This window comes from Felis catus, chromosome A2 (assembly GCF_018350175.1).
Source record: "Felis catus isolate Fca126 chromosome A2, F.catus_Fca126_mat1.0, whole genome shotgun sequence".
NCBI classification, from domain to species: domain Eukaryota; kingdom Metazoa; phylum Chordata; class Mammalia; order Carnivora; family Felidae; genus Felis; species Felis catus.
The window spans coordinates 58241954-58261012 of NC_058369.1; the positions used below are offsets into that span (position 1 = coordinate 58241954).

General features: G+C 41.7%; 2 protein-coding genes across 10 annotated transcripts in view; one reads left to right on the forward strand and one right to left on the reverse strand.

Annotated features, from left to right (window-relative positions):
• The window catches only part of KBTBD12 (kelch repeat and BTB domain containing 12), a 77128-nt gene that overhangs the window by 9157 nt on the left and 48912 nt on the right, over positions 1 to 19059 (reverse strand). For 7 of the 9 annotated variants that reach the window (XM_011280253.4, XM_045052035.1, XM_045052034.1 and 4 more), the window contains one exon: positions 15678 to 15875. The exons of 1 other annotated variant lie outside the window; for it this stretch is intronic. In XM_011280253.4, coding sequence (XP_011278555.3) covers positions 15678 to 15875 — 198 coding nt within the window. Of the gene's footprint in view, positions 1 to 10467; positions 10895 to 15677; positions 15876 to 19059 lie in introns of those variants that run through there. One more of the 9 variants, XM_045052037.1, reaches the window with a different exon arrangement.
• MGLL (monoglyceride lipase) overlaps positions 18527 to 19059 on the forward strand; it is a 248328-nt gene continuing 247795 nt past the window's right edge. Inside the window, exon 1 of the mRNA XM_045052040.1 lies at positions 18527 to 18669. The gene's annotated coding sequence lies outside the window, so the exon portion shown is untranslated. The remainder of the gene's footprint in view (positions 18670 to 19059) is intronic.

Below are 19059 nucleotides of genomic sequence, written 5' to 3' on the forward strand. Positions count from 1 at the left end.
TATCTTGAGTTTTTACACACCTTTTTAAAATAGTTTTTTGAACAGTTGTTCTAAGGATTACAATACATATACTTAACTTTTAACAGATTAGTATATTATCATTTCAAGTGGAACATAGGAACCACGTAGTTCCTCTCCCTACCCTTGGGGAGATGGTCCTCTCTGTATAACATTAACATACACTGAAAACACTATCAGACCATTGGTTGTAGCAACTTCTTTCTAGAAGAAAGAAGTCTCCAGAGGCAAGAGAAACAAAAGCAAAAATAAACTATTAGGACTACATCAAAATAAAAAGCTTCTGTACAGTGAAGGAAACAATCAACAAAACTAAAAGGCAACCCTTGGAATGGGAGAAGATACTTGCAAATGGCATATCCAATAAAGGGTTAGTATCCAAAATATATAAAGAACTTATAAAACTCAACACCCAAAAACCAAATAATCCAACTGAAAAACGGGCAGAAGACATGGACAGACATTTCTCCAAAGAAGATACCTAGATAGCCAACAGGTGCATGGGAAAATGCTCATCATCGCTTATCAGTGAATGCAACTCAAAACTACAATGAGATATCTATTACCTCACACCTGTCAGAATGGCTAAAATCAAAAACCCAAGAACCAATAGGTATTGGCAAGATGTGGAGAAAAAGGAACACTCATGCATTGCTAGTGGGAATGCAGAGTGGTGCAGCTGCTGTGGAAAACAGTATGGTGGTTCCTCAAAACGTCAAAAATTGAACTATCTTGGGGGCGCCTGGGTGGCTCAGTTGGTTGGGTGTCCAACTTCAGCTCAGGTCATGATCTTGTGGTTTGTGAGTTCAAGCCCCACATCAGGCTCTGTGCTGACAGCTCAGAGCCTGGAGCCTGCTTCGGATTCTTTGTCTCCCTCTCTCTACCCCTCCCCTACTTGTGCTCTTTCTCTGTCTCTGTATCTGTCTCAAAAATAAATAAATATTAAAACAATAAATAAAAAATAGAACTGCCTTATCACCCAGCACCCACACTACTGGGTATTTACCCCCAAAATACAAGAACATTAATTCAAAGGGAAACATGCACCCTTATGTTTATAGTAGCACTATTTACAATAGCCAAGACATGGAAGCAGCCCAAATGTCCATTAATTGATGAATGGATATTATATATATTATATATTTATTACCTTCAAATGTACTTCACATGTATATATGAATGTACACCTGAAATATTATTCATCCATAAAAAACAATGAAATCTTGCCATTTGCAATGACATGGATGAAGCTAGAGTGTACTATGCTAAGCGAAATAAGTCAATCAGAGAAAGACAAATACCATATAATTTCATTCATATGTGGAATTTAAGAAATCTCTCTCTGTATTTAATATATAAATTTAAAATTTATATATAAATATATATATTTAAATATATATTTAAGAATTTATATATATATAATATAACATGTATTTCCCCTTTGCTCATTTGTTTTGTTCCTATATGTCTATATATAGAGAGAACAAACTGATGGGTACTAGAGGGGAGGTGGGTGGGGGGATGGGTTAAATGGGTGACAGGGATTCAGAAGTGCACTTGTGATGAGCACCGAGTGATGTACAGAATTGTTGAATCACTGTGTTGTACACCTGAAAGTAATATAACACTATGTTAACTAACTGGAATTGAAATAAAAACTTAAAAAAAAAGAAAACGCTGTCAGACAATGTAAAAATTTTTTCTGCCAACTGTCAAACATATTCTAAAGAACTGAAGAGGAGAAAAGCAGTCGATTATACGAATATCCACGTATTTACCATTTCTGTTGCTCTTCCTTGATTCCTGAGGTTCCAACTTTCTCTACATCATTTGCCTTCAATCTGAGGAATTTGCTTCAACTTTCTTTTTTAGAGGTCTGTTGGCAAGAAACTCTTAGTTCCTCTCCATCAGAGAATGTCTTACCTTAATTTTGCCCTCATTCCTGAAGGATATTTTTACTGAATGTACAATTCCAGGTGATTCCTTTTTTTTTTTTTCAGAGCTTAAAGTTTTTGTTCTGCTTTCTTCTGGCCTGGTTTGAGAAATTCACACCCATTCTAATACTTTCCTCTCATATGTTATCTTTTGTTCTTCTCTGGCTTCTTCAAGATCTTTTCCTCTATCTTTAGGTTTTGGAAGTTTGGTTATGATGTGTCTGGGTGTGAGTTTTCTTGTGTTTATCTTGTTTTTAGTTTGCTGAGTTTCTTGAATCTGTAAGTGTGTTTAGTTGGCCAATTTTGGCAAGTTTTCAGCCATTATTCTTTTAAATATTTTTTCTTCACCCATATTTTTCTCCTTTCTTTCTGGGATCATGACATGAGTATTAGATCTTTTAATATTGTCTCATAGGTCCCCAGGGCTCTGTTCACTTTTCTTTTTCAATTTTTTCTCTTTGTTACTCCGATTGGGTAAGTTTTATTTATTACCTTCAAATGTACTCACTTCTCATTTTTTCCTGTCATTTCCACTGTGATATTAACACCATTGAGTAATCTATTTGCTATTTCATTTTCCAGTTCCAAAATTTCCATTTGGTTCTTTTAAAAAAAATAACTTCTACTTCTCTACTGAGACTTCCTATCTTTACATACCTTTCAAAAGTAGTCACTCTTCCTTCTTGGAGCCCCATTATTATAATTGCTTTAAAGCATCTGTCTAGTTATTTCAAAATCTTGGGGTGCCTGGGTGGCTCAGTTGGTTAAGTGTATGACCTTGGATTTGGCTCAGGTCATCATCTCACGGTTTGTGGGATCAAACCCCACATTGGGCTCTGTGCTGACAGCATGGAGTCTGCTTGGGATTCTCTCTCTCCCTCTTTCTCTGCCCCTCGCTGGCTTGCTCACTCTTTCTCTCTCTCAATAAATAAATAAATAAACTTAAAAAAGTATTTCAAAAAAACTCCAAAAGACAAAATCCGTGCCATCTCAGAGTTGGTATCTTCTCTTGTCTTCTCCCTTGTGAGACATTGATATTTTCTTGGTTTTTGGTATGTCAAGTAATTTTGAATTACATGTAGGCATTGTGAATATTGTATGATTCTGGGTGTTGTTTAAATCCTGTGGAAAAATATTGATTTTTTTTTTTTAAGCAGAAAACTAACCCAGTGAGGTATGTTCCCATCTATCTTTTGCAGGCTATGCTCCTGGTGTCAGCTCAGTTTTCAAAGCCCTTGCAATGTTGCTGGGCTCTCTCCATCTGTGTGCCCATGCAGTGGCTGTGCAGTGACTGAGCAGTGGTTTACTATTCAGATCAGTTTTCAAAGACTTTGGTATACCAAAATATATGGCTAAATCATCCATGTGCACCTTGGGCATGAGCTCAGGAGTTCATAACCAACTTCACGGGACCTTTTTTTTTTTCTTAACTAGCTGGGCATTCCACCGCACCACTATTGATGACATCAACACTGTAGCCCACACACTGGGCAGTCCCCAGGATATCTTTAATGGTTCCAGAGAGTTCTCTGGCTAAAGCTTGGTGCTGTATCTGTTGAGAAATGTTGACAATCTCATCAAAAGTGATATTTCCATTGTGCTTAATGTTTTTCTGCTTCTTTCTGTCTCTTGCTGGTTCCTTGAGGGCTTTGGTAATTGGGGCAGACGTGGAAGTTCCCACTTCAATCTGGGCCTGTCAGTTTCACTGTGATCCTCAGACCCTTTCAACCACTGGTTGCCTTGGCAATGTCATCACCAAACTTTTATGGAGACAGATGCAGTGGGTTGATCTTCTGGGGCAGGGAAGATGTGGCACTGACTGCCCCACACATGCACCTCAGGTATATGACTTTGATCTTGTTGGTGTTGAACTTAGGTGGTGTGGTAGAGGTGGCTGGTATCAGATGAACCCAGATTTGGGTTGATGAAACATAATTGCACCTTCCCTTCCTCTGAGCCAAAAGCCCAAAGCTATGGGATCGTTTTCTTGAGCTCACTCCTATCTGCAATCTTCCTGACACTTGTCTGCCCCTAGGGATTCCCTTGTTCTCCTTTCTGGCCTTCTGGCTATAAAGCTGGGGCTTTAGATTCCTGGCTCTGCAGCACACATTCCTCGAATGTGTTTGCCTCCAGGTCTAAGTGACCGGTAGATTGAGAGAGAAAAGCATTGGGGTCTTTCCTCACATACTTGGGACCAAAGTTCCCTGGTCAGGAGAGAAGGATGCCAGCCCAGACCCTGCAGCTGCCAGGCACCACCAGGCATTGCCTGAAGGCTGGGGTGGGAGAGAAGGGAAAATGAAGCAGAAAAAATCCCCCACTTCCTCTAACCCATGGGGTCCTCTTTCTTGTTCCTTGAAACAGAAATAAAGGGCTTCTCTTAGAGCTCTTTCTCTCCACACTTGGTGCAAGGTTCCAGGTTTCAGATTGCTTTTGAGTCTTGGCCAGTGGGTAACAAGGGAAACAAATGAGGAACTTACTGATTTGGTAGTATTGCAAGTTCTGGTTCTCTTCCCCAATTTGCTCATGACCATTTAGTTTCAAGAGTTCTCAGGTAGCTGCTCCATGCATTCTACCCAGGGATATTGCTTGCATTCAGTGGGAGAGACAGGGTGAAAGGCACTTACTTGATCTTGACTGGAACCCAGTTTACAATCTGTTGTTAAAATCAGGCAGATGGCCCTAGGTTTTGGTCCAAAGAGATGTTGGGGAGTTGCCTTAGCAAAGAATAAAGAACAGAGTTCCTATGATACATAAACACAATGGAACACTAGCTAGTAAAAATGAGCAAGGATGATCTCTATTACCTGCTATGGAGTGATTTCTGGGAGATACTGTTAAGTGAAAAATTTAAATGTGTGGTTTTAAAGCATCTCCTCACACATTGCTCATTAGTTGCAAGGGAAAAATAGGAATTATACATTGGAGAAATTAGACAATATCTTGAGCAGGTAAATAAAAACTTCACTGCCAGTGAGGGGTAATGGACTTGACTTGCCTCTTTTTGTCATGCCCTGAGAAGGACATAGTGGATATGTAATATTTTAGCCAGAAAAGCATTACCTGAGTTTGAGCACAAGGAAACATCAGCTGGATCTCAGAAGAGGAATGTTTTATTTAAAAAGGGGGAAGATTGCATCACTTTAAAATATCAATGTTATAAGAGGCAAAATAATGTATGTAGAAATATTTCAGATTTAAGGAAACTGAAGAGACATATCAACAAAATGCAATACCTGCCTATAGTGTCGAGAGGAAAAAATTCTATGAAGGATGTTATTAGGTCAATTGACAAAATTAGAATACTAGGAAGAAAATAAAAGGATGGAATCAATGTTAAAATTCCTAAAATTGTTAGTTATATTGTGGTTATGTAAGAGAATATTTTATTCTTCGTATTCCACACACTCCAGTATTTAGGGCTAAAGGGCATGATGTTTGCAACTTACTCACATATGATGAGAAGAAAGTTATGTATCTGTCAGCATGTATGAATATATACATAACTATGGCCAGATGGATTCAATTACTAAGCACATGCTAAATAAAGCAAAAGGGACAATGTGTTAGTGACAGGTGAATCTGCGTACTCAGTATGCTATTTTTATTTTTGCAACTTTTCTGTAAGTTTGAAGTTGTCTCCGAGTGAGTTTTAAAAAGAACAGAGTTCTCTTCTTTGGAAAAATGTCTATTCATGTCTTCTGCCCATTTCTTAACTGGATTATTTGTTTTTTGGATATTGAGTTTAATAAGTTCTTTATAGATTTTGCATACTAACCCTTTTTCAGATATGTGCAATTTAAGAAACAAAACAGATGAACATATGGGAAGGGGAAAAAAAGAGACAGGGAAGCAAACCACAAGAGACTCTTAACTGTAGAGAACAAACTGAGGGTTAATGGAGGAAGGTGGGTGGGGGATGGGCTAAATGGGTGATGGGCATTAAAGAGGGCAATTGTTGGGATGAACACTGGGTGTTGTATGTGAGTGATGAATCACTAGATTCTTCTCCTGAAACCAATATTACACTATATGTTAACTAACTTGAATTTAACTAAAAATTTGAAAAACAAAAAACAAAAAACAACAGTTTCCCAAATTCTGTTCTGTCATGGGCGTTGTGATATCTATGTTGCAAATGGCAGTAACTGATCCTAGGCCTTTCTGCTACCTGCAGTCCAGCTGATAGCAGTCTTCCCCAGCATTTCCCAGCTTGCTGAGATTGGAGAGAAAATTTTATGTCATGCTTACAAATCAATGTCAATCTTTAAAGCTTGCAAAAACTTATAAAACATATATAGATCTGTATGCCAGCTCAGCACAGAGCATAGAGGCTGCATTCCTATTCTTGGATGTGTTCTAGAAAAAAGAATGCGAACCCAGTGATTACATGCTAAGAAGAAGCTGGTGCAAGATGAAAACAGTGACAGTCGGCTAAAATCACCAGAAGCTGAATCTGCTCAGATGCATCTTTTCAGTTAAAAGTAATAAACCCTCTTTGTTTAAAGGTGGGTGGTTAGGCTGGTGTAGAAAACTCTGTCAGTAATATCACTGACATATCAGCTGTCAGCCATATATATCCCCTCTGTGATCATTGTTCCAGAACACGCTGATTACATCCACCTGCTACTCTTTTTGCCTGAGGATTTTCTCTCCACTCAAGTGCGGCAAGTTGGGAGTGCCAAGAAGTCAATCTGAGGATAAATACCTCAGATTCTGCACCCTCTGGTAAGGAACAGCCCAGAGGCTGTTCCACACTGTCTCCAAGTTTTCGAATGTGATTGAATGCCAGTGGCCCAAGGCGGTAACCTGTCAGTTAATTTTCCCTTGTGGCCCCCTACTTTCCCATCTTTTTCCTCTCTTAATGCTTCCCAGAACTATGTAAACTCAAATCCTGTCTCAGCATATATTTTGGAGGAGCTCAACCTAAGGCAGATGATTATTTTTATTAATTGGAAACTTAATTGGAAAATTAAGCCAAATGGTGTGGAAAGAAAAGCTGATGTGGAACAAGGAGTTAGTCCCTTAGCAGTCAGGACAGGAGCTGATGTGGTGTAACACCAGGATTTCAGGATGACATGTTAGCCTCTCACTCTCTAGTGACAGGAGGTCACACCAGTTGGAGGATATTACCTTTCTGATGGCCTGAACATGAACTGAGGCCCACTCCATTGCTCTAGCATCTAGAGAACAGTGCTGGATGACTGGAGAGGCAGAACAGGGTAAAACTGATGGCTGTTGCACCATCTTGCCCTGTATCATGGAAGGTCTCTGGGAAGGGCACAAGTGGAAGAGAAAGAAAATAAGTCAGGACAGAGCCTGAATCATTAACCTGGCTTCACTTCATCAGGCAGGCAGTTTATTATCTTGTCACTCTGGGAGGAGACAAAGGATTCTGGCAGAGGACATGAAACTGTAGTCAGAGACAAAGGACTCCGTCAGTCATGGCACACTTCCCTCAACAAGCAAACTGAAATACACCTAGGATCTAGCTTCCTTTATTTGACTTTTGTTTTGTTTTGTTTTAAATTAAAAAATGTTTATGTTACTAATTTTTTTCTTCCTCCAAAATGACAAGACAGAGGAATTCACACCTAAAGAAAGAACAAGAAGAAATGACGGTCAGGGGTTTAATCAGCACAGATATACGTAAGATGTCTGAACTAGAGTTTAAAACCATGATTTTAAATAGTAATAATAGTGGCTGAGGTTGAAAAAAGCGCAGAAGACACCAGAGAATCCCTTTCTGCGGGGATAAAAGAACTAAAGTCTAGTCAGGCCAAAATTAAAAATGCTGCAACCAAGATGCAATCTCGAATGGATGCTGAAACAGCAAGAACGGATGAAGCAGAGCAGCGAATCAGTGATACAGACGATAAAATTATGGAAAATAATGAAGCAGAAAAAAAAAAAGAGGGAAACAAAGGCAAAGGATCACGATACATGACTTAGAGAAGTCAGCAACTTATTAAAGAGGAATACCATTTGTATCATAGGAGTCCCAGAACATGAAGAGACAAAAAGGGTCAGAAGGTTAATGTGACCGAATTATAGCTGAAAACGTTCCTAATCTGGGGAAGGGCACAGATATTAAACTCCATGAAGCACAGAGAACTCCCATTAGATTAAAGATTCAGGCAGACTTGGATGAGAAGCAGTAGAAGGAGGCACTTACATGCCTCTATCAATAGGAGCTTCAGAAACCATCATTTTTCCTTCTTTGCCTTGGTGGCCAAGAAGCTGAACTAAGTTCTGGAAATTTTTCTTAACTTAGGTTTTCTGATAAAATTACCCCCTCTACTTATTACTAAGCATGTTTGTAGTTTCATTGCACCTACACTTATCCTTTAAATTGTCTCCATTGTTTTTGGAATACAAATGGCATATATGACACATACAGTATAAATATGTGGTGTATGTGGAGCAAAAACCAGAGGTAGCAACTCTCCTTCAGGGTATCACAAGTTCAGTACAACTTTTCCAGGGAGGACTGAAATAGCAATAGTAAAACAGACAAATTCAATCACAGTGTATCTCTCTCTGTCGATAGTCCTGGGATAAAACAGAATTTCATCCTGTAGTTGTGACCAAAGTTGTTTGTTCTTTTCTCAACTTTCTATTTTGAGAAATTTGAAACAGTTGAAAGAAGAGTACAATGAATACCTTCAGACTTTACATCCGGATTCAATAGTAGCTAACATTTTTTCCATATTTTTACTGCCTCCCTCATGTGTACACATGAACACGCACTTTCTTTTTCTGAAACCCTTAAAAATTAGTTGCAGACATGACACTTCACCCCTTCACGCTTCTTCTAAGAATAAAGATATTCCTTTACATAATTACAATACCATTATACCTATGAAAAAACATTAATTCTATCCCATTAAGTAATATTCTGTCCGTGTTCTGATTTCCCCAAAATGTCTACATTGTCGTTCTTTTCAATCAAAATCCAATAAATGCTCACATTTTGTATTTGGTTTTTATGTCCCTCTGATCTCTTTTCACTTAGGATGGAACCATCTTTTTTTCCCCATGACATTAACTTTTTTGAGTATCTGGGCCAGTTTTCTTGTTGAATGTCTACATTCTGAATTTGTCTGTTTCTCATAGGGTCATTTAACCTGTTCTTCTCCCTTGTATTCCCTATAGATTGGAAGTTTAGAGGCTTACACAGGAGTTAATCATTTTGGTGGTGGTAGGTGGGCAAGAATCCTTCCTACTGTATCACACAGAAAGAAAATACACTCATTCTTGAACAACCTGGGTTTGAATTGCATGGGACTACTTATATGCAGACTTGTTTCAATAAGTATAGCAAGTACTATAAATGTATCTTCTCCTTATTATGATTTCTTAACATTTTATTTTCTGTAGCTTATCTTAATACAATTATTTTAGCATAAAACACATATACACAATATGTGTTAACTGACTGCTTATGTTATCGGTCAAGAGTGTAGGCTACTAGTTAGGTTTTTGGAGAGTCAGAAGTTATATGTGGATTTTTGACTGCACGGGGGGTTGGTACCCTAACTCCATATTGTTTAAGGGTCAACTGTACTATAAAATTATCCCATTTTAAATGATGATTATTTGGTTGCAATGGTAGCCATCCAATTTCACCACTGTAAGAGTATATATTTTTCCTCATTGTAATTAGTATTAATTAGAATTGTGGTTAGTATTGATATTATTCATATTATTAGGCTAATACTTTGGTGTCATGTACATATCCTGTTCTTCATAACCTTTCAATCAATGCTTTTAGCATCCGCTGATGATTTGCCAGAACCAATTATTATATGTAGTCTTCTATCATTCCTTCTACATTTATTATTCATTCAATCAATTATAGTCAATTATGATTTTTGATGTTCAAGTTATTTCAAATTTGGCCACGGACTGCCCTTTTACACTGGCTTGTCTGTCTTTTGATGGGACTCCCTTAAGTCTTTGATAGTTCACCTGCTTTCTGGTATAACAGGACATCCCAAGCTCAGCTCACCATTTTCATGCTCCACACCTGGAACCGGCTATTTCTCTAAGGAGCACAGCTACTTTCTAAGCCTCTGACTGAAAGCATTGTTCTACTAAGGCAGCAACTTTCTATTTGGTCCTCGCTTAGCCCCTTCAGGGCTGGGACTGCATATATTGGTTCTCTAGGGTTTATCTAGAAGTCATTCAATAGAGGTTTGTTGAATGAATGAACAATGGACATCAGCCAGGGCAGTGGTTCTCATTTGAACCACTGCATATTAGAACAATCTGAAGAGCTTTTATTTTTTTATTTTTTTTCAATATATGAAGTTTATTGTCAAATTGGTTTCCATACAACACCCAGTGCTCATCCCAAAAGGTGCCCTCCTCAATACCCATCACCCACCCTCCCCTCCCACCCCCCATCAACCCTCAGTTTGTTCTCAGTTTTTAAGAGTCTCTTATGCTTTGGCTCTCTTCCACTCTAACCTCTTTTTTTTTTTTTTTTTTGAAGAGCTTTTAAAAAATATTGATGTCTAGGCCCCAGACCCAAATATTCTGATTTAACTTGTCTGGCATGGAGAGACAATTTAGCTTCCTGGTTAAAAAAACACAATACAAATAGTGGGGCCAGACTATCTGAATTCTGAATCCCAGAATCAACACGTACCCTCTGTGTGACCTCTTTAGGTGGCTTGTTTCTCCAGTGGTCTGTAAAGGTAATGACAACATCTACCTCACAGACAGGTCACGGTGAGATTTGTATAAATTAACATATGCAAAGTGCTCACAACGGCTCCTCGGCTCCTCGCAAAGTCAACACCAAGTCTTAGATGTCCATTTGATTCTACATTTGTTAGTGAGGTAATTAATTTTTTGAAATACTTCCCAACGCGGTTCCTCTTTTTGATTATTCAAGTTTGTCCTCGGCAGCCTTTCTCCCTTTAGGGCTGGGCCCCGTGCTGAATGAGAGAAAACAGAGGGGTGGTTTGCGAGAAATTCCTGCCAGGGACAGGGAAAAGGCAGAGAGCTTCTCTGGTCCTGGGCAGAGAAGGGGCAGCTTCCTGGCTCCCCTAGAATTATCCAGGGAAGATGGTGCAAATGAGTCAGGTGGGTTAAGGGGGACTGGAAGCAGAAGGGCCTTACGGCTGGACTCTGGCAGAAACTCTCTGCCCAGAGCTCTACCCACTCTGGCAGCCAGCATGGAGCCAAAGTGGAGAAGAGGTGCACTCCCTCAGCTCCCTCAAGGCATTCCTATGTTACCTTGGAAGGATTGCAAGAGTAGCTACAGACTGCAAATAAGTGCAGGTGCCAACTGGCTGCTGTAGTGGTAAAAGGTGAGGGGACCCTGCCCCAGAGACTTAGGGGGAAACACACTAAAACCAGAGGCTGGGAGGAAGATGCAGGAGAGTCTCAAAGAGCTAGTAGCTGGAAGAAGAGCCAAAGTGGGGGCTCTGTCAGCAGGAAGCCAGCTGAACCCTGAGAGCAGCCCCTACTCCCGGGATATTCAAGAATCCTGGGTGCTCACTGGAGCTAGAAAACACGGGATGCTTCCTCTCCAAGCTCACTTGGTCCCTCGAAAGGTAGGACTTCTGGGGGTGCCTGGGTGGCTCAGTGAGTTGAGAGTCCCACTTTGACTCGGGACATGATCTCACGGTTCGGAATTCGAGCCCTGCATCGGACTCACTGCTGTCAGCGCAGAACACGCTTCGGATCTTCTGTCCCCCTCTCTCTGTCCCTCTCCTGCTGGCGCTTTCTCAAAAAGGCAGGATTTCTGTGTCATCGACACAGGGATCCTTTGCAAGTTCCTAAGGCCACGATGCCATCTCCTCCTGGAGGCTTTTATGAGCAGGAATAAGTTCCCGCCACTAGGTGTCACCTGCCACCACTGTCTCTCTGTCTCTGGAAACTTAACATTTCTGTCCCTGGATAGAGCCATTTCTGCCTCTTCCGCACAAAGAACTCCCCTCCACTGCACTCTCCTGTGGGCAGTTTAGCTAATTCTCCTTATTAGTGTCAAACACAAGAGCCAATTACTTTGGGGGGAGAGAGAGGAAGAGCCTCTTTTTCCTTAATAACAGCATTATTGAGATATGATCTACGTGCCATACAATTCATCTTTAAAAAATGTGTAATTCAGTGTATTTTAGTGTATTCACAGAGCTATGCAACCATCACCAGCATCTAATTTCAAAACATTTTTGTCACCTCAAAAAGAAACCTTGTACCCCGTACCCACTGGCAGTCATTTCTTGTTCCTGATTCCCCCTGACAAGCACAAATCCACTTTCTATCTTTATGCATTTGCCTATTCTGCACATTTCATAGAAATGGAACCATACAGGGTCATCTGTGATGGCTTTCTTTTACTTAGCATAATGTTTTCAAGGTTCATTTACATTGTAGTATATGTTAGGACTCCATTCCTTTTTAGTGTCAAATAATATTCCATTGCGTGAATGTACCGTATTTCCTTTGTGCATTCATTAGTTGATAGACACTTGGGTTGTTTCTACTTTTGGGCTGTTAAAAATACTGCTGCTATGGGGGCGCCTGGGTGGCTCAGTTGGTTAAACATCTGACTCTTGGTTTTGGCTCAGGTCATGATCTCAAGTCACGAGATTGAGCCCCGTGTCAGGCTCTGCACGGGGCGTGGGGTCTGTTTGGGATTCTCTCTCTCTCTCTCTCTCTCTCTCTCTCTGCCCTTCCTCTGTTGGTGCTCTCTGTCTCTGTCTCTGTCTCTCTCTCCTCTCAAAAAAAAAAAAAGAGAGTGGGATGCCATGGAATGCCATGGAAACTTTCTCTGTGAGGTTCTCCACAGGGTGACTTGACTTATGCTTTATTTTGGGGCTGGTCAGGTCCCTGAAGACAAGTCTTCCGGCCCCCTGCTGGAGGCTAAGGCTGCCCACATTCCGGGAGCCAGGGAGGGAAGAAAGGTGGCGTCTCAATATTCAGTGTGCAATTTTCGCTCAGCCTGCCTGTTTTAGTAGCGAGTGCTTGCCCTCCACTCCCGGCCTCAGCTTCGGTCTCCACTGGGGTGAGCAGGGGCTCTGTGTCACTACTGAGAGTGGGGCAGGAGACTGGCTCCTCCTTGCTTCCAGCCAGTCTTCATGGTCTTGGCTTCATGTTTCAATCGCCTTTTTCCTGAATCAACTACACAGATTATGAGACATTCGTTGCTTGACTGTGGTTTTCTGAATAAATAAATGGAATGACTAGGTTTGTGTCACACAAGGAGAGGAAATCCAGTGCCTGTTTTTAGATCTGATGCTGAAGTTTCTGGTTCATAACGGGCATGCTATTATACAATTGCTCTATTTTTCATAAACCCCAGGAATGATTCATTCAGCTAATCCCAGACAATCCATCATGTTAGGACCAAATAATTAAAATGGACTTTGAGAGCTCATATGGTAAATCCCTTTCCCTCTGGCTGAGAGCATTATTAGTCCCCTGTAGTACCAAGAAAAGAGGTTGGCTCATAGTATGACGATAGACCGTTTGAAAAGTTGGAGGTTATCAGTTCTCTAAGTCAATATTATACAAGGAATGAAAAGATAAAGAAAGGAGACAAAACAGAATTATCTTCTCGGTCTTTAGACACTAACTGCCACCCACCCCTCTGGATGTTCTGAGGCCATCCTTTGTATTCTCCTGGTGAAGAGAAAGCCAAAAGCCAGGGGATGAAGAGGAGGCCTGTGATCCCAGTGGGAGGAGAGCCCTGGTGGGTGTGTGGATCCAGCAGCTGGAATCTCTCTCCTGACTCCGTACTCGTATCCTTCTTACACACAGAGCTTGAACCTGGGGGCACTTATACATCTCCTTCCTGAGCCAGGGTTCTTGGCTACTGTGATAGATGACACAAGCATGTGCAGTTTAACATAAAAGATATTAAAAGCACTTTTTTAAAAACCTCTTTGGAAAGTCCTCTGAAGAACAGACAGAGAAAGGAAAATTAAAGCTTTTTATTATGGGAATACTCAAACATACACGAAAGTAGTAAAATAACACCCCAGTGTATCCATTATCTAGCTTTACCAATTAGCAACATTTTACAAATGCTATAAAATCTGTTCTCGCCCCCCTCACCCCAATCACTTTTTAAAAAGTCTTTGCTGGAGTAGATTAAAGCCAATTTCAGACAGCGTATCACTGACACCCATAAATACTTCTAGATGATCTCTAATTGTTAACATTTCTCTTTTTTCCTTTCTCCTTTATATAAAACCACGAGGCCATTATTATCATAACCGAACAATTAACAATTCCCGAATACCATCTAATTCTCCAGTCCATATTAACATTTTCCAGATTATCTGAAAAATATCCTTTCTTTAAAAAAATTTTTTTTAATGTTTATTTATTTTTGACAGAGAGAGAGAGAGAGAGAGAGACAGAGCATGAACGGGGGAGGGGCAGAGAGAGAGGGAGACATAGAATCCAAGCAGGCTTCAGGCTCTGAGCTGTCAGCACAGAGCCCAACCCGGGGCTCGAACTCACGGACCGCGAGATCATGACCTGAGCTGAAGTCGGACGCTTAACCGACTGAGCCACCCAGGCGCCCAGAAAAATATCTCTTTACAGGAGATTTGTTTGAATCAAGGGGCAAATAAGGCCCACTTGTTGTATTCAGTCTATCCATCTCCTCTCGTGGTTGGTAATGAAAACTTCATTCTTAACTTACGTCTAATTATGTGCATTAAAAATGAAGGTGGGCTTATAAAAGGCTTTGCTCTGCTGCAGTGTCAGCTTTATTTTAATCTGGCCCCCTTCCAAAGTTTTAAGTGCTCTGGAGGCATGCTTTTCATGGTATATACTGGCCTAGCGCTTCTATCAGTGAGGTTAGAATTGAACAGTTCAGGGGCGCCTGGGTGGCGCAGTCGGTTAAGCGTCCGACTTCAGCCAGGTCACGATCTCGCGCTCTGTGAGTTCGAGCCCCGCGTCGGGCTCTGGGCTGATGGCTCAGAGCCTGGAGCCTGTTTCCGATTCTGTGTCTCCCTCTCTCTCTCTGCCCCTCCCCCGTTCATGCTCTGTCTCTCTCTGTCCCAAAAATTTCGTCATTTCAATATACCTGCATTCCGCCGTATTTACTGGTGAGGCGAAATAACTTTGGAGACAGTTGCTTATGAGATTGGTGCCTATTTCAACAATTTCTGTTACATTAAAAATTCTAAATCCATACTGTGCTTTGCAGTGACGTTACAATCTGGTACGTGGGAACTAAGTGTGGTAATAAATACGTGTGTATTTAGAAATGCTTTCAAGCAATTGATTTCAAGTGGTAGTCGTGGAGGACGAATAAGAGTGTCCTCTGAGGGTGGGATCTCTTGGTCATTAAAGACAGTGATGAAACCCAACAGTCCGGCCATGGCTCTATTTCTGCCTGGTCTTCACGTTCTCAAATCTCTTGTTAGCCCTGCAGTTGGGCCTTAGACTTGCTCTCCCACTTCTCCTCTCCTCATATTCGGCTAATATTTACTGAGTGACTGCTGTAGGCTAGACACATTATAAACTGGATCTCATTTAACTCTTAAAACAGCCTGTGGGGGTGGCGGTTCCATTTTGCAGCTGTGAAAACCCAGTTCAGAGCTTCGGTGAGAGGCTCCAGGCCACTGAATTCTGAAGGCCAGGCATCTTCCCGGGCTCACCCTGCTGTCTGGATTATCCTTTGGGGGCTGGGTCAGTTAAGGGAGTTTAAAGCCAACACCAGCGGAGGTGATAAAACATTTAAAATTGGATCGGTACCTGCTCCGTGGAATCCCCCGCAGACATAGAGCTTCCCATCCACTGCTCCTGCGTTGGTAGAATTGGTTCGAAGGGAGAGCAGGGGGCTTGGCATAGGTGGGCCCTCTCTCCAGAAGTCCCCATCAGGGTTATAGATCTCTACCACATCGAGGCACTTTCGAACCTGGCCTTTGTCTCGACCTACACAGCCAATTCCACCTACAGAGAATGATACACAGAAATGAGATGACCAAGAACTGCACCTTCATCGTGGTTAGCACCCTCTTCCTGCTACAGTTTGTATCACAAATTTACAGGCCTTTGACTTTTCCTTGCTTGGTGCTACTTCTCAGATAATTTCTTTCCTTTGCTTGCTCGCTCTTTCTTTCTTTCTTTCTTTCTTTCTTTCCTTTCATTTTCTCTTTCTTTCTTTCTTTCTTTCTTTCTTTCTTTCTTCTTTCTTTCTTTCTTTCCTTCTTTCTCTTTCTTTCTTTCCTTTCATTTTCTCTTTCTTTCTTTCTTTCTTTCTTTCTTTCTTCTTTCATGTTTATTTTTTTAGAGAGAGGGAGACAGAGTGCCAGCGGGGGAGGGGCAGAGAGAGAGGGAGACACAGAATCGGGAGCAGGTTCCAGGCTCTGAGCCGTCAGCACGGAGCCCAATGTGCAGTTCAAACCCATGAACCGTAAGATCATGACTTGAGTCAAAGTCAGACACCTAACTGACTGAGCCACCCAGGCACCCCATCTTTTTTTTTTTTTAATGTTTATTTTTGACAGAGAGAGCATGAGCAGGGGAGGGGCAGAGAGAAAGAGAGCCACAGAATCCGAAGCAGGCTTCAGGCTCTGAGTTGTCAGCACAGAGTCCGACGCGGGGCTCGAATTCATGAACCATGAGATCATGACCTGAGTCGAAGTCTGATGCTCAACCGATTGAGCTACCCAGGTGCCCCTCAGATAATTTCCAAGCAATAGTGATGTCTGCTCCATACTCCATACCCAAAGTTAACATCATTTTTATTCATAGTGTTCTGTATGTTTGTGCTCTGCATGAGGCTGATTCCCTTTTATGTTCTACAACTTCCAACACTGGTTCACACAATGAGCATCGCCCTTAGAATAAGAATTTCAGGTTTGAATGTGAGGGTAACTCAACTCTGACATCTGTCTTTCTGTTGATTGTTAGCAATGATTTCACTAATCTGCTAGTAGGGATGCATCCTTTCCATTCTTCATCATTGTAAGCTTGTCTCTTCCTCTCTTCTTAAGTTGCATGAACTTTTCCCCATGAGGGAAGGGCTCTCCTTTAATGAATTTCAAGTTTGAGGTCAAAGAAAGGCTCCATACCCAAATGCCCAGGGCTTGTTCCATTTTTGGATGATACAGGTCATTCAACAGCTATTCACTGGTTGCCTATTTTATCAAGGCAATGTGCTAAATTATAAGAAGTTTAGGGAAAGGAATAAGGCATGTTTCTTGCTCTTAAGAAATTAATGAGGTGGAGGGGCACCTGGGTGGCTCAGTGGGTTAAATGTCCGACTTCGGCTCAGGTCATGATCTCATGGTTCGTGGGTTGGAGCCCCACATCGGGCTCTGTGCTGTCAGCTCAGAGCCTGGAGCCTGCTTCAGATTCTGTCTCCTCTCTCTCTCTGCTCCTCCCCTGCCCATGCTCTGTCTCTCTCTTAAAAAATAAAATAAACCTTAAAAATTTTTTAAATGAAATTAACGAGACACAAAGGGTCATGTATGCAAATAAATAGGTAGACAACATCATGACAGGTAACTTAGAAGAGATACAAATTAGACTCAGAGGTCCAGAGTCTGTGACAAGTAACAGATATATCATTTACATAGTTATGATTTTAAGTCCAGCCCTTCATGGGAAAAGTAATCGTATAAGAATTTCTAATATACTGTAATAAGAAACACTCGTTTGTAGGTGATCTTTTTTTTTTCTCTCCTCTGAAGTCCCACAGTGAAACGTCTTTGCCGCCAGGGCCATGTTTCTTGACCTGAAGGATGGCTCCTGAGGCAGAGGTGAATTTCCCGGAAGGACAGACACTCCTCTCATGGGTGACCTCCTTCCATGCTGACCCAATCTGACAACCCTGCTCTACATGACCAGTCTCCTTCCTGTTTCGGGGGTCCAGAAGAGTCGTGTTGGCTGGGGCTTGGCTGTGTTGTTTACAGCAGTATCAAAAAACCTAAACTGAGCTGCTCTGATCTCCTGGCATTTACCTCACGTACCACTTACTGAGAATTTAATCAGATACCATTTCATGGCATTTTTTCTTTCACTGTTACTTCACACCTTTTGCCCATCGTTGTGCTAGTCAGATGGTATTTTCATCACCGCCTGTTTTTTTTCAGTCTTTCTTCATACCTAGCACAGTGTCTGACACATGGGTGCCTGGAACGAACGAATGAATGAATGAATGAATGAGAAATTTAACTCTTCCTCTGCTTTCTCTGTCCAAGTGGATGTATCGTAAGCTCACTGAGGGCAAAGGTTGCTTTTTACACCTCATATCTCACAGTGCCTCACACCCAGTGCTCAAAGAATTCAAGGAGATTGATGGGAACAGCTTATCTTCACCCTGGTCGGGACCTACGCCAGGCAGGAGAGGTGATGGCAGAGGGCTTTGGAGGAAGATTCCATTTTTTTTATCCCCCCTCTTTGCTGATGGAGCCTGGCCTGTTTCCTGTCTCAGTATGAATCCAGGGACAGAGACTATCAGCTCAGGAAGCTCCTAGCTGCTTTCTCTTGTATCCGACCAGATAAATAATTTAGCCCATTCCAGTGCCAAGTCTGGGCCGCAGCGTTTCCAAGGAGGGGACGCGCTGGCCTTGGCTAACTGCACGGCTCTGCTGTTCACGGGCCCTCTTTCAGCGTGGCACTGTGTGGTAGTCAGAGGTGTCTTAGGCCAACAAGAAGTGGAATTTCCTATGTGTGGGGCAAGACGGCCTTCAAGAAGAGGATTTATCACCAGCAGCTAAACCTGGCAACTACTCATCAGGTAAGAACGAGACGACTTAGTTACCTGCTCTGCAAAGACCCAGGAGAGGTATTATTAGGCTGGTTTATATTACAACCACTTTGGAAAACTTATGAACAAGTGGAAGCAAGCAGCTTAAATGTGAGCCACTGGGAGTCAGGCTGGGGGCAGGCGGAGCACCCAGCATCCTGAACAGAACTTAGAAGTTTCACTAAGAGCCCATTCGAAAAGCTTTCCCAACATAATGTGTATGAAGAATGGTAGCATTCTCTTGGTTTTTGGAATAATCGGAGCGCTTGCCATTTTTGTTATTCTGGTACTAAGTGCACTTAATTATCGCGTGCAGCCCTCACTCTGCTCTTGGAGACATGTGCCCTTTCTGTTTGGTTGGCAGACCGCGTGCACGCTCTG